General features: G+C 41.9%; 1 protein-coding gene across 2 annotated transcripts in view; it reads left to right on the top strand.

Moving 5' to 3' along the window:
- The window catches only part of ERC2 (ELKS/RAB6-interacting/CAST family member 2), an 869,271-nt gene that overhangs the window by 447,151 nt on the left and 408,966 nt on the right, over nucleotides 1-13,154 (top strand). For both annotated transcript variants that reach the window (XR_002829807.1, XM_006090859.2), the window contains exon 13: nucleotides 6,385-6,520. Coding sequence is in view for 1 of the 2 variants with exons in the window: in XM_006090859.2 (XP_006090921.1) it covers nucleotides 6,385-6,520 (136 nt within the window). In the remaining variant the exon portion in view is untranslated. The remainder of the gene's footprint in view (nucleotides 1-6,384; nucleotides 6,521-13,154) is intronic.

The raw sequence follows: 13,154 nt of genomic DNA, 5'->3' as shown, positions 1-13,154 counted from the left end.
AGTAAAAGCTTTCATTATTGGAAATTCTGCGCACAGTACTCATTGTCAGCTTCCATTGTGTGTGTGTGGCCCGTCTGCTTGTGTAGTCGCCTCGGGATCGCAGCTCATTTAACCAGGCTCGTCGTGACCTTCCGGCAATGCTTCCATTAAGATAACCTTCCAGGAATGTAACTCATCTTATTATTAAGAAAAGTACAAGTGGAAGTGAAATGTCTGACAAAAAGCGCTTAATAACCCATTCTGAAGTTCATTGTCGGAGGCCTTTAAATACCTGCTGTTCCGGTGTGGGAAGCGAGACCCTAACTATGTGTTCCCAACATTGCACAAGACACGATTACATTCCTGCCTCCAGCTAACATGAAACAGAGGGCACGGGCTGGCGTCTGTTCTAGGCATTTGACCTGCTCTAACTTGTCAGCTCTTCATAGTAAACCCCATGGGCTATTCTTATTCCTATTTTATATGTGAAGCTGAGGAACAGAGGCTAAGAGACCTGCCCGTGGTCACACAGCTAGAAAGGGGTGGTTTCTGATGGGAGCCTTGCAGCTCGGCTCCACGGTTTATGCTCCTAGCTCCTGCCGCAGCTGCCCCTAGAAAACTCCTGCAGCTCAGAAATTGTCTTCCACCGGGTAGTTCCACGTAACCCTGCCAGTTAAACCTCCATCCAGTTATGTGTTCATGAGAGAAGAAAACATACGTCCACACACAAAACTGGTACAAGAATGTTCATGGCCATCTTACTAATCTTAAAAAAATTGGAAATGGCTCAAATATCCATTTAAAAAGGGAACAGCTAATGAAACTGTCGTGTATTCATGTACTGGGATGCTGCTCAGCAGTAAGATGGAACTTATACACAACAATACGGATGCATCTCGAAAACCTTAAGCTGAGTGCGAGAAGTCAGACCGAAAAGAACACGTGCTTCTGGTTCCATGTGTACACAGTGCAGGAGCAGTCAAAGATTCATGTGAATAAAGGTTAGAACCGTGATCACTTCTGGGCAGGGGAGGGGCACCAGGCTGGGTGATGGCAGTGCTCTGCATTTTGATTGGTCAAAATCATTGACTTGTACACTTAATATCTGTGCATTTTCTTATATGTATTTTATACGCCCCCCCACACACACACATGAAAGTTCCCCTTCTTCCCCAAACTCATTCCCTTACTCAAAGGGAACCATCGTTTACAGACTGGTGAGGGGTGTCTAGGAGTTTCCATGTCCAGGCATGTTTGTATATATCCATCAAACAGGCTTTCATGTTTTATGATAAAGAAGATCAGCCATAGGTATTATTCTGCTGCCTGTTTTCTTTTTCAGTTGACACTATGTCTTGAAGGCTTTTCATTTCCACATCTCAGTTTTGCCTTCATTCCTCAGCTAGCTCAGGGTTCCATGGTGCGCATGTACTCGGTCTCAGCCAGGTTCCTTGTGGGTGATGAGGCAGTTTTCAAATTTTCACTTTTGTAGCGCTATAATGAAAATTTTTGTACATATATATTTGGACAAGCATTTTTGTAGGCTACTGTCCTAGAAGTGGGTTTGCTTGGGCAAAGTGTCTGTGCACTTTGGTGCGTCCTGCCAAATTGGTTTCCAAAAATGCCTTTGTCAATTACACTCCTGCTGACCACAGATGAGAGCTCTGCATTCTGGCGTCCTCTCTAACAATGGATATTATCCATCATTTCAAGTTTTCGAGAGCAGATGGGTAAAAAATGGCATCTGATTTCTGCTGAGATTTTAAAGAAAGAGAAGGTTTGGTTTTCTCTTTTCTATACAAATAAACATGCATTTTTGGAGAAACATATGTATCTCCCAGCCCATATCCCAGCCATGTGATTCTAGAGGCCTGACCAGCAAGTTAGAGAACACGTTCTGATTTTACTTTGATGGATTATTCAAGTGAAACTAGCAGGAGTCTGTCCTCTCTGACATTATTTTTTAAAAAAAATTTTATCTGTTGATTTTATAGAGAGGGAGGAAGGGTGGGGGGAGAAAGAGAGAGAGAGAGGTAGATGCATTTTATCATTCCACTTATTTATGTATTTATTGGTTAATTCTTATATGTTCCCTGATCAGGGGTCAAACCTGCAACCTTGAGAGGAAGGGAGAGGGATAGAGAGTTAGAAACATCAATGAGAGAGAAACATTGATCAGCTGCCTCCTGCACACCCCCTACTGGGGATGTGCCCGCAACCAAGGTACATGCCCTTGACCGGAATCGAACCTGGGACCCTTGAGTCCGCAGGCCGATGCTCCATCCACTGAGCCAAACCGGTTAGGGCTATTGGTTAATTCTTGTATGTTCCCTGATCAGGGGTCAAACCTGCAACCTTGGCATATCAGGTTGATGCTCCATCCAACTTAATTACCCAACCAGAACCGACAGTCATTCTTTATATAGTAGCCATTGTTGATCTAGATACCTGCTGGAATTTTTTTTATTTAATCCAAATTCCTTAATGATGGCTGAATTTGAAAAGTGACATGACTTGCCTGGCTGATGTGGCTCAGTGGTTGTGTCATGCCATGCACCAAGAGGTCACCAGTTCGATTCCTGGTCAGGACACATGCCCAAGTTTTGGGAAATCCCCACTAGGGGCATGCAAGAGTCAGCCAATGGATGTTTCTCTCTCATCATTGTTTGTCTCTCCCTCTTCCTTCCTCTTTCTCTAAAATCAATAAAAACATTAAAAACAAGAAAAGTGACATGACTTGCTTAATGAGACTGGTCAATTTAAGGCAAACATTAAAAACTGGCCATACCGCTGTACTCTCAAACTACACCCCCATGATTGCTTTTTTAAAAAACCTGCATTTTCGATATATTTTAATGCTGTTTTTCTGGAGAAAAAAAATCACTCCAAAATGACTTTTGCCCCAGACATGGAGCAGGTCAGTCTCTGGTGGTCTTGGAACCTGAGTTGCCTGGGGGGAGGGGGGTGGGAGTTGGGGAAGCTGGTATCAGAGACACTTTCTTCTCAGGCAGTACTGTCAGAGGGCTGGTGGTTTGCACTCCCACAGAGTTTTAGAGACCATTGAGAGCCATGCGGAGTGCGGCATGACTTATGCGGTGTGTGTTTACTTCTGCAGGTAGGCAAAGTGTGGGGACTGATAGGCCACTTACACATCTTACTCTTGGAAATGCTGAGGCTACTATTAGCAAGAATCACTGTGGTGATTCCTTCAACAAGTGTCTAGTGAGCTTGTGTGGGGGTATTTTCTCTTCTCCAAGGGATATAATATTTTTAAACGTTATGACTTTTTCTACCTGCCTCCTACTCTCCCTTCCTACCCCACAGTTTGCCTTAGCTTCCCTGAGGAGCATCTGAGAGGGGAACTGTCCGGTGGATGAGGTGCTCATCTCTTCCCATCCCACTCCACTCCTTCCCTCCTTCCTACCTCTGGCAGAGCAGTTCTTCTTTCTCTTTTTGGCTTTCAAGTAAGCTTTTCTTAGAAGAAAGGGTTCTATTGCTAGAAAAATATACGAAAACCCTAGTCATCCTCCAAAGAAGTTATGGACACTTTACATGTATCTCTTGTACATGTACAAAGACAAGATGATCATCCTCATCACCTTATTCTGCATAGATCTTATTGGCCCAAATCCTAAGTTGTGCCATTTAAAACCCTACTTTTCTTTTCCAATTGCTAGTGTCTTAAATAAGGTGGTATTTGAAGGAATAGTTGGAGACGACTGAAGATATGCCTCCATCACAGTGTCTGAACTTCAGTTTCCATTGTTCTTAGCTACCCATTCTATTTCTTTTCAGTGTTCATAGCAGTTTTACTTTAATAGCTAGAAACCTGGAAAACCCCCAAATATTGATCAACATATGAATGGTTAAACAAACTGTAGAATAACCATGTATGGAATACTACTCAGCAACAAAAATGGACTAACTACTGATACTGACAACTGCATTGTTAATCAGTAATAATCAAAACATCATTCTGAGTGAAATAAGGCAGACACAAATTGGTCCATACTGTGTGGTTCCATTCATCTATAGGAACAGATTAGTGGTTGCCAAGCCTGGGTGGTGGCAGGGGGTTAATTGTGAAAGGGCACAGGGAAACTCATGGGGTGATGCAAAGGCTCCATATCTTGATTATGGTGGTAATTACATGGGTATCATACATCTGTCAGAGCTCATTGAACTGTGCATCTAAAATTGTATATTTTTCTGTATTAAATTATATAGCACGAGTTGATTGCTGCTCATTCTTAATTCTGGAACGTTTTAAGGGGTGCATGGATTTGGAATGTTTTCTTCTTTTTGGATTGAAAAACCCCTGCAGTATCCCAGAAAGCAAGGTCTTCTTGGGAACTTTGTGGGAGTTCCTTAAGTGATGTTTGCAAAATGATGCTTGCAATTATAATCTGTTTTATTTATCACTGTTACTTGGGGGAAAACGTTTAGCAGTTAGTTCTATTTAAGGGTATACTTCAAAGTAATAAAAAAAGTATTTCTTTATAAAACATGTCCTCTAATTAAACAATCTCACTAGTAATACTGACCTCTCCCTCACGTCCTATTACTGTACACTGGCCTTGTCTTCCAAGGAACTAGGAATTGTACTTGCCCTGGGTTAGTATGCGCTTTGGAACGACTATACCTCTGTTCATTTAGGAAGCAAGTGGTCATTCTTAACATCTCTGTAGTAACCAAACGATACTCTCCTAAATGTAGATTAGCATGTAGACTTTGCTGGTAGCATCATATGTGTACATGACTGTATCTGGTTAAAACAGGGAAATATGAGACCAAAATAATCCAATCCAAATAATGATGAAGGGGATGGTTATTCTATCTTACCTTCTATACTTATATCCTCTTAATAAGTATCACAAGGAATATTTAAATCACTGAGTCCGTTGGTTCTATAAATATTCTGAACCAACTGAGCCAAATATTTAGTTGGTTAAGAATATTTTTATTAGCAGGGCCCCTAATAGAAGATTTTTAAGCTCAATAAATAATTCTCTTGAATTTCTTTTTCTTGGAGTAGGAGGAAGTAGACACGTCTATAATTTAATGAGCACTAGAAATAAGAGTTTCTTGTTGAGAATGCTTCCATTTGATTATTAGTTGTTTCATTTGGGCCTGTTTGTTGTTTATCATCTAGTTCTCATCTCACCCATACTTCCATAAGAGAAGTGGTTCTCAATACACTTGTTTGGGACTCGGGGCTCAGTAACAGTGGCCCATTAGCAAGGCAGGGGAGAGTGGGCGAAGGGATTAAAAGTTCCCCCCAATGGTTCTGCTCCACGGCTCTCCAACTTTGGAATCACTGCTCCTGAGCCCTCTGGACGGCCCTCCTGCCTCCTCACATGTTGGATTAGATTTATAACAGCTGCCGTGGACATGGTTGCCTAAACCTGTGGAATGTTTTGCTAAACGCTGCTGGTGAAATAGGCCACATTACGCCTGTAACTGCCCCCTCCCCCGCTTTGTTTTAACCCGTCCTTTATCCTTAGTCTTTTACTCTCACTTGATCACTTTATGATTTTGCACTTTGACATCCTATAGATTCATTGAGAACTTTTTGGTCCAAGCACTGGGGCTTATTTAGCACGATGATTAGCCAAAGTGTTATTCTGTTTGAGCTAAGTGATGACAATGTATTTGATTGGAGCCTTGTAATTGTTATTTTAAAATCAAAGTAATGGATTATGATCTCAGAATAGAACCTGATCCAAAAGAATAATAATAATTAGAACAGCAAGCACTTAATTAAGAGAAAATAAATGTTCCATCACAGACCTTAGGGCCCAGCATACCATGAGTCCTGCCTACCTTTGCAGTTCCATCGCCTACCCCACCCCACCCCACCCCATTACTTACTCTCTGCAGTCTTCCAGTTCTTAAAAGTAGCCAGGTCCTTTCCTGCCTTGGGAATTATACTTGCTGTTCTCTCTACCTGGGGTTTTCTTGGCTGGTTCTTCTGAGTCTCACTCACAGTCTTGTTTCCTTAGCGAGGTTTCTTGGACAAGGTGACTAAAGCCATCTGCTCTACCCCCCACCTTTCCACACATGCAAGGCACATCATCTCTCACAACATGCTCTGTGTTTCCTTCAACATTAGGAAACCTAAGTTGTGTCTCCTTGGTATTTGTCTGTCTCCTCTACTGGACTCTAAGCTCCATGAGGAGGGTGGAGACTATCCCTGTTTTATTCACCACTGCAGCCCCAGTGCCCTCCTGGTCCCTGGCATGAAGTAGGTGCTCCATACCTACGTGTGGTTGAATGAATAGAATATTCTGAAGTCCCAACTCTCCCTGAACCCATATCAATACGGGTCTGTACTTAGCGCTTCCATTATGATCACGTACGACCTTGCAGTGGTTGAATTAACCCAGCTGTGCTGACTTTCCTCAGGCATATGAAGGATCAGAATAAGAAGGTGGCCAACCTCAAGCACAACCAGCAGCTGGAAAAGAAGAAGAACGCCCAGCTCCTGGAGGAAGTGCGCCGGCGGGAAGATAGCATGGCTGACCCCTCCCAGCACCTGCAGGTGAGCCCAGGCTTTTCCTCTTCTTGCCTGAATAGTGGGAGGTCCACTTGCTCTGACACGTAGCCACGACTGTGGGAAAATATGCGCAGAAGCGGTGGGCGTGCCTCTGCCCTGAATCCAGCACTAGCCACGTACCCCCAGGGGACCCGGGGGTCTCTGTAGTGAGGAGCATCATTTCAGAATGGTGTCCAAGAAAAGCCGATTATGGGGGAGCCCACTGATGCCTCACAGGTTCTCTTGGTTCTTGTACTTGACCTTAAATGCGAAGGGCTGCGTTTATATAGTTGGCAAGAAGCTTAAAACGTAGAAATGTCTTCCTTTTACAATTATGGAAGTTGCTTTGGTTTTAGGAGAAGGGAAATGTGGGCCTATTATCACAGAAGGTATTTGGGAAAAGATGCAGGAAGTTGACCTCAGAGAGTTTATAAAACTGGTTTTGTTTTGCCTAAAACTCTGAGGCCCCGAGACAGGTCATTATTCTGTCTTCTCAGTGGAATATAGTTATCTCTGAATGGATGGCTCTCAGAAACCAATGGACCCACTGAAGACACCCATTTTTCCTCATTAACTATTCCTATTTTTGGCAAAGGGGCTCTCTCCATGTGCTCAATAAAACATTCAAGCTAGCCCAGGGCATTTGCTTTGAAGTTCCTTTATTTATTTGTGGGCCTTTAAACAGAGCAGTTCAAGTTCAAGTTGGCCGGAGTTCATTTTAAATTTTGCTTATTAATTAATGTCTCTCTCCAGTTATATATTAGGTTTCCTCCTTGGAGATAGAAGAAGTTAGATAATTTCAATATGTACATAAAATTGTTCTTTTTAATTGAACCAAAGAGAAATAAATTATTCTGGAGTAAGAAATGCAAGAACATGCCCTGCACTGAGACTGGCATGAGGGGATGACTTAGTAGTAGTTTCTTTTCTCTCTGTGTCCGGGAGGTGCCTGGAGATTGCCAGTCAAGCCTCCTTGCACTGATGCCTGGTTTGGATAGCACAGTATTAGAATCAGCTTCTTTGTTCAGCCCTGGGGACCACCTTAGTTAGCATGGACTGGTCACTTGTTTAAATCCACAGCTTCCTCAATGTTCTTGGCAAATTACATCCCAGGGTTTTGTAATTCTTTTCCCTATGAGTTATGAGACGTCAGATTGGAGCCTACAGACTTCAGTATACTAGTAGTTAACTTAAATTTGTAGAACATTTTATTGCCTTGCCAGGCACACAGTCTCATTTATTCTTCACAAAAATGGTGATTTTACACATGGTAAAACTAGTCTCAGAAAAGTAATGAAATGACATCTAGCATGGAATGGAGATGAACCTGACTCCAGGTCTTCCACCTTCAAGAAACTAATGTAGAGAAGTATTAACAGGATTAGGTACCATTTATTAAACTTTTCCATATACTGGGTTCTGTGATATTTACTTTATAGAAGCTGTTTAATTCTTATGTCAACTGGGTTAGTCAGGGCTCCTAGTTGCAGACTATGGCATCAGGAATCCGACTTTATCCTACTCACAGGTGGCCATTGTTCTTCGTTGCCTTGATTCTCAGGAAGGCGGTCCACAGTGATGCCAATGATGGCCACCAGCAGCCAACACAGTCTGTGAGTGCTGTCATCCCAGGGGAAGGAGAAAAGTCTTTTCTTAGTAGTTCTAGACAAAGTTCAAAGGCTGATAACACACATGAATTGGCCAAGCCAGGATCAGGTCATGTGATGACCTCATCTTGAGGACAGCGGGTAGCCTTACTCAAAGCCCATGAGTGGGGACAGGTGATTTCCCACAAGAAAGAGAGTTCTGTTACCAAAAGGGGTGCTGGGCAGCCAAAGCCACCTTTGGTTTTTTTTTCATATCAGTGTCATATGGGGAGATTGTGGATATGGTGAGGCTTCTGGAGAATTAAGAGAGGAGGGCAAGAAAACTTTGGAGAGAAGTAGGACTGAGATGGAATGAGTTTGACATGGGAGGGAGAGAGCAGTAGGGAAGGCCCTCTAGGCAGGTACACAGGTTGCACAGAGCAAGATACAGTCAGGGCACAAAACATAACAGGCCAGTTGATCCTTGTGGCAGTGAGATAAGTGTTGTTGCTATATTTCTTTATCTAACTGTGGAGCTAGGATGTCCAGGATTCATTCCAAGTTTCAAAATGTACTAGCTGAATGTCCTTGGGCAGGTTACATAACTTCCCTAAGACCAGTTTATCTGTAAAATGGGGATAATAATTGCATCTACTCCGGAGTTGTGAGGATTAAAGTGTCAATGCAGCCCTGGCCCGTGTGGCTCAGTTGGTTGGAGCATCATCTATACACTAAAAGGTTGTGGGGTCCATTCCCCATCAGGGCACATGCCTAGGTTGCGGGTTCGATTCCTGGTCAGGGCCCATATGGAAAGCAACCAATCTATATACTCACTCAGATGATGTTTCTCTCTCACTCTCTCTGTGTTCTCCTTTCCCTAAAATCAATAAGCATATCCTCAGGTGAGGATTAAAAAATAATAATAAATAAAAATAAAGTGTCAATGCATATAAAAATTTAGGATTGTACTTGATACAAGCTATACTCAAAATAAGTGTTAATGATAGAGTGTTTTTTGTTTTCTTTTCTTTTTTCTTTTTCTATTTTTAATTGTTATTATAATAACAAAGAAAAGATAAAAGAAACATTTTAAAAGTATCTATGCTGCACATGGGAATTATGCAGTTCTGCTGTGATATGCATTGAGCATCAAAGTTTCTGTTTTTTCTATAAATAGTCATTTTTTCTTTTCTAAGGACACATCCAGTTATGGAAATTAATGTCTTGTTTTGACCCATGAACTTTTGTATAGCAATATTTTCATAAGGGGCCTTAGTAACTACCTCATAGACTTATTCATAAAAGATAGCCTGGTCTGGAATTGCTTAGTTGCATTCCTGACCACCCCAAATAACGGACAGCATTTGAAATGCAATAAAAAGTAATCACGATTAATTTTGATGAAAATGTCTCTGGTTAAGGTTAATAGAGAGTAAAACTCCCACTTTCCTGGATTGTTAAGCAGATGTACTCAGATGCAGCAATTACTGCCTTCTGGAGGCAGAACTTTCCTTTCTGGGGGCACTTCGTTTTTTTATACTGCTGTTGTTTTAAGTGCTTCCTGTTTATAAGTTGGCCTGTTAAGCCCTTTAAGTTTCAGTCACCTGGCATCTGGTTTACTTGGTTAGTTGATTGGTTGGTTGATTAGCTGATGATTGTGTGATTGGCACTTACAAAATTTGGTTTTTTCTACACCAGTATTTTGTAATGGTTGGATACTCTGACTTCATGATTCAGCCAAATAGATATTACATCCAGAAAAATCTAAGGCCGAGCATTGCCGGAAACAATAATGGCTTTTGGATCGTGTCCCAAAGGAAGATTGAAGAGATTCAACCAGTTGGTCTGAGAATTGGAGACAGAAGATTGGGGAAGTGCACTCTTCCCACAAAGAGGACATAGTAAAGGGGCAAGGCAGCCATGCGGTCTGTCGAAAGAGACATACGTGATTTGGAGAAATGGTTCTTCTTTATAAGGAAAGCAAGAACATAAACCTAATGAAAAATTGCTGCTGCCTTGGCCTGTGTGTAGGGCTGTAATAGAGAGTGGTGGGCACTGTGAGTCCATGCCTCATCAGAAGGCATGGGGCCACCGAGTTTTGGCTGACTGCTGCCATGAAGGTGGCCCTAGAGTCAAGGGGCCTTCTGGTTGCCATAACGTGTGAATCTTTACATGAAATCTGTGGATTTTAGAAAGTTGGTTCAATGGCTTTAAACACTCCGTGGGTCCAGTGAAGCACACGTGCAGGTGAGCTGACCCCTGGTGTGTAGCATCTCTTGCACAGCCTGGCACTCGGTTCCTACTGTAAATAAAGAGCTGGCCCAACACGACCCACCAAAGAGAGATGGCAGTTTAGTGCGTTTGTCCTGAGTTCTTTCTTTTGTCTGAAATACCTTAGTTTGAGACTATGTAATTACTTGAGTAAGGCAGGGAATCTCTCTGACCCTCACCTTTTTAATCTGTAAGTGGGGATTACAATTAGTACCCTCCTGGATGGTTCAAATAAGATGAAGTTTATGAAAGAGCCTAGCACAGATCTGACCCACATGGGGTTCAGTTATTAGGGTTTCCTCCCAGGGAGACAGCTAATGAGCTTCTAACCATAGAAGACAGTGCCCATTGGAAGTATCGCCTGACAAATCCTTTGTTAACGATTTTATACTGATGAGTAATACAGATCTTGAGCACACGCCAGTGAATGAAAGTTTCCAATAAAGCACTAAAAAACATTTTGGGCAATAAGGAGGGAAAATTAAAATATTTTTCAAGTTTATGCTGAATTATGTGTGAAAAGTCGATGTGAAAGACTGTGATTTTCTTGTATAATATCGTAGACCTGTTCCCCAGGACACAGATGATGGAGCATGATATTTACGTCTGTCCATGGGGCTTTGGGCTTCCGTGTGTCCCCTTAGAGTCCACATGGAGATTTTTCAACAAGGTGTCTTCCCGGAGATTCACACTAAATCGTCTCTACCAGGATGGGATGCATATTTCCCCCTCCAACTTTTAGCTATTTCTTGCTGAGTAAATATGCCAATGTGAAATCCCAGTGGACATCTTTGTAGATTTTGGCTGCATTTTTCCCTGTGCAGCTTATCAAGTTAATGAACTAACATTCTAAGAAGTGCACAAGCCAATATTTTATGCTCCTTTTCTGTTGTATGTCTGCAGAATTCTCTTCAATTTATTGCCTGAAAACTAAAGTCTGTTCTTGTGTGCTTCCGTTTCCAAATTATAGGTTCCCAGGGAACTGTAAAGTTTCTTCTCTGCTAGTGGTTAAGCCCAAGTGTGATCAGTTTAAAAAGCAAATGAATGTTCCCATTTATTCTTGTCCTTTTAGTAGAGTTCTAAAAAAAGCAAAAAAGCTCAGAAGACAATTTTATTTTCCAATTTGTGCAACTCTGGACATCCGTACCTTTTTTCCAAGGGGATTTTTTTGACTTTGCTCCTCCAATTAGATTTGGAATCAGCTAACAGAGGAAGTGTAACAAGCAACAGAAACCTTACACATACCTAGCTTTCAGCAAAACGTTATGGAGTTCCCAAGCTTTGCCAGGTTGTTTTTTGCAGAGGGACACTGATGTTTTAAGAAGCAATTTTTAAGCCTTCATATCGATATTTTCATTTCTCCATGTCAATGAGTTAATTTCTCTTTCAATTCCCCAAGCTTAAAATGGTTACTCTAGTGGTGATCTATGTCCGCCTGTTACGGTGCACTTCTGCCTACTGCCATTAGAAGAAACCTGACCAGCAGAGCTGGGAGATTCATCACTGTCAAAACACGTTTATTTAGTTCTGAGTTTTCATGGCTGTTTGGTAGGCATGGTGTGGAGTGATTTAGGGAGGCTCCATTTCAGCCATCTTGTTCAACATATGGAAAGGTGAGAGAAGTCGTCTTAACACAAGCTTAAAAGAAAAATCCACATTTGTTTACATTTTCATTTTCATTTAGTCTGATCTTTTTAGCACAGTGAGGTGTTTCCTTTGTCCTGTGATTTTCTGCCTTGATGGGTAGAGTTTGGGATGTTCCATTAAGCTGTGGATAAAGTCTGTGGTGGTATTGAAATGTGGACTGAGAGGCATCCCATGTTTCCAGGCTATTCATAGTTTAAGATGACAAAAAGTACTCAGGTATTCGCCAGTCTGCAGAGGACACCGAACATTGGCCAGTAGGACTGAAGATTAATACAGAAGGGTTTCTATTCTTGGGGATTTACTTTGACATTTATTTTACTTTCTCACTCTCATTCCCCATGAGCCCAGTATGACTTTTGTTATAGCAGATCTCTGTAGGCAGCCTCAGAAAATCTTACTTGACAGTCAGCTTCCAGTAGCCTTGGGTTGAAGTCCCTACTCTTTGCAGGAAATCAAGGACTGTCGGGGAGACCAGGCATTCTGTGCACTGTATTTGGGAACTAACCATTCCTTAGAAATGTTCCAAGCAGACAGGTAAAATCGAGTAAATAAAACTGTTTTATGTGGAGTTTTTCTCCTTTCTTCCCAATTACTTGTTTTCCCCAATATGCAGTAACTTGCATATTTCTTTGAGAAACGTCTTCTGCTTTTTCCTCAGGATTTGTGGCTAATCCCTCACTTCATACAGCCCCTCTGTACAAACACAATATATTTCTATGGAAAAGAGAGGTTTACCTTTAATCAAATGTTGCCTAATCGACCTCCTAAATTATCCCCTAGAGATGGAGTGGAGTTCATTATTCTTTTCTGAAGGGTTTTCGGGTTTCACTCCATTAGTGGCTCTTCAGCCGTCCTCAGCAAAGTGCATGTTTGTTTGTCAAAGGCTGAAGATCCTGCAGAATGAAATGCAACATATTTATCAAATGAAATCACTGTTATTATGGGAGCAGAGTTGTAAATGCTCTGGGATGACAAAGCCGGAGGGGCTGGGGGCTGGAAAAGAAGTCCTGATAGAATGATATGTAATCTCTTATTCATTTTGAGAGAGGTGACTAGGAGATGAGACTATTTTTTAATTTTTATCCCATTTTGTGCCCTTTGGCCCCTGAAATGTCAGTTGATGGGGAAAGGCAGCA

Source organism: Myotis lucifugus, unplaced genomic scaffold, assembly GCF_000147115.1.
Source record: "Myotis lucifugus unplaced genomic scaffold, Myoluc2.0 scaffold_83, whole genome shotgun sequence".
In the NCBI taxonomy this organism is placed as follows: Eukaryota; Metazoa; Chordata; class Mammalia; order Chiroptera; family Vespertilionidae; genus Myotis; species Myotis lucifugus.
Note: the sequence above shows the minus strand (reverse complement) of the source record. Positions and strands in the feature narration are given on the sequence as shown.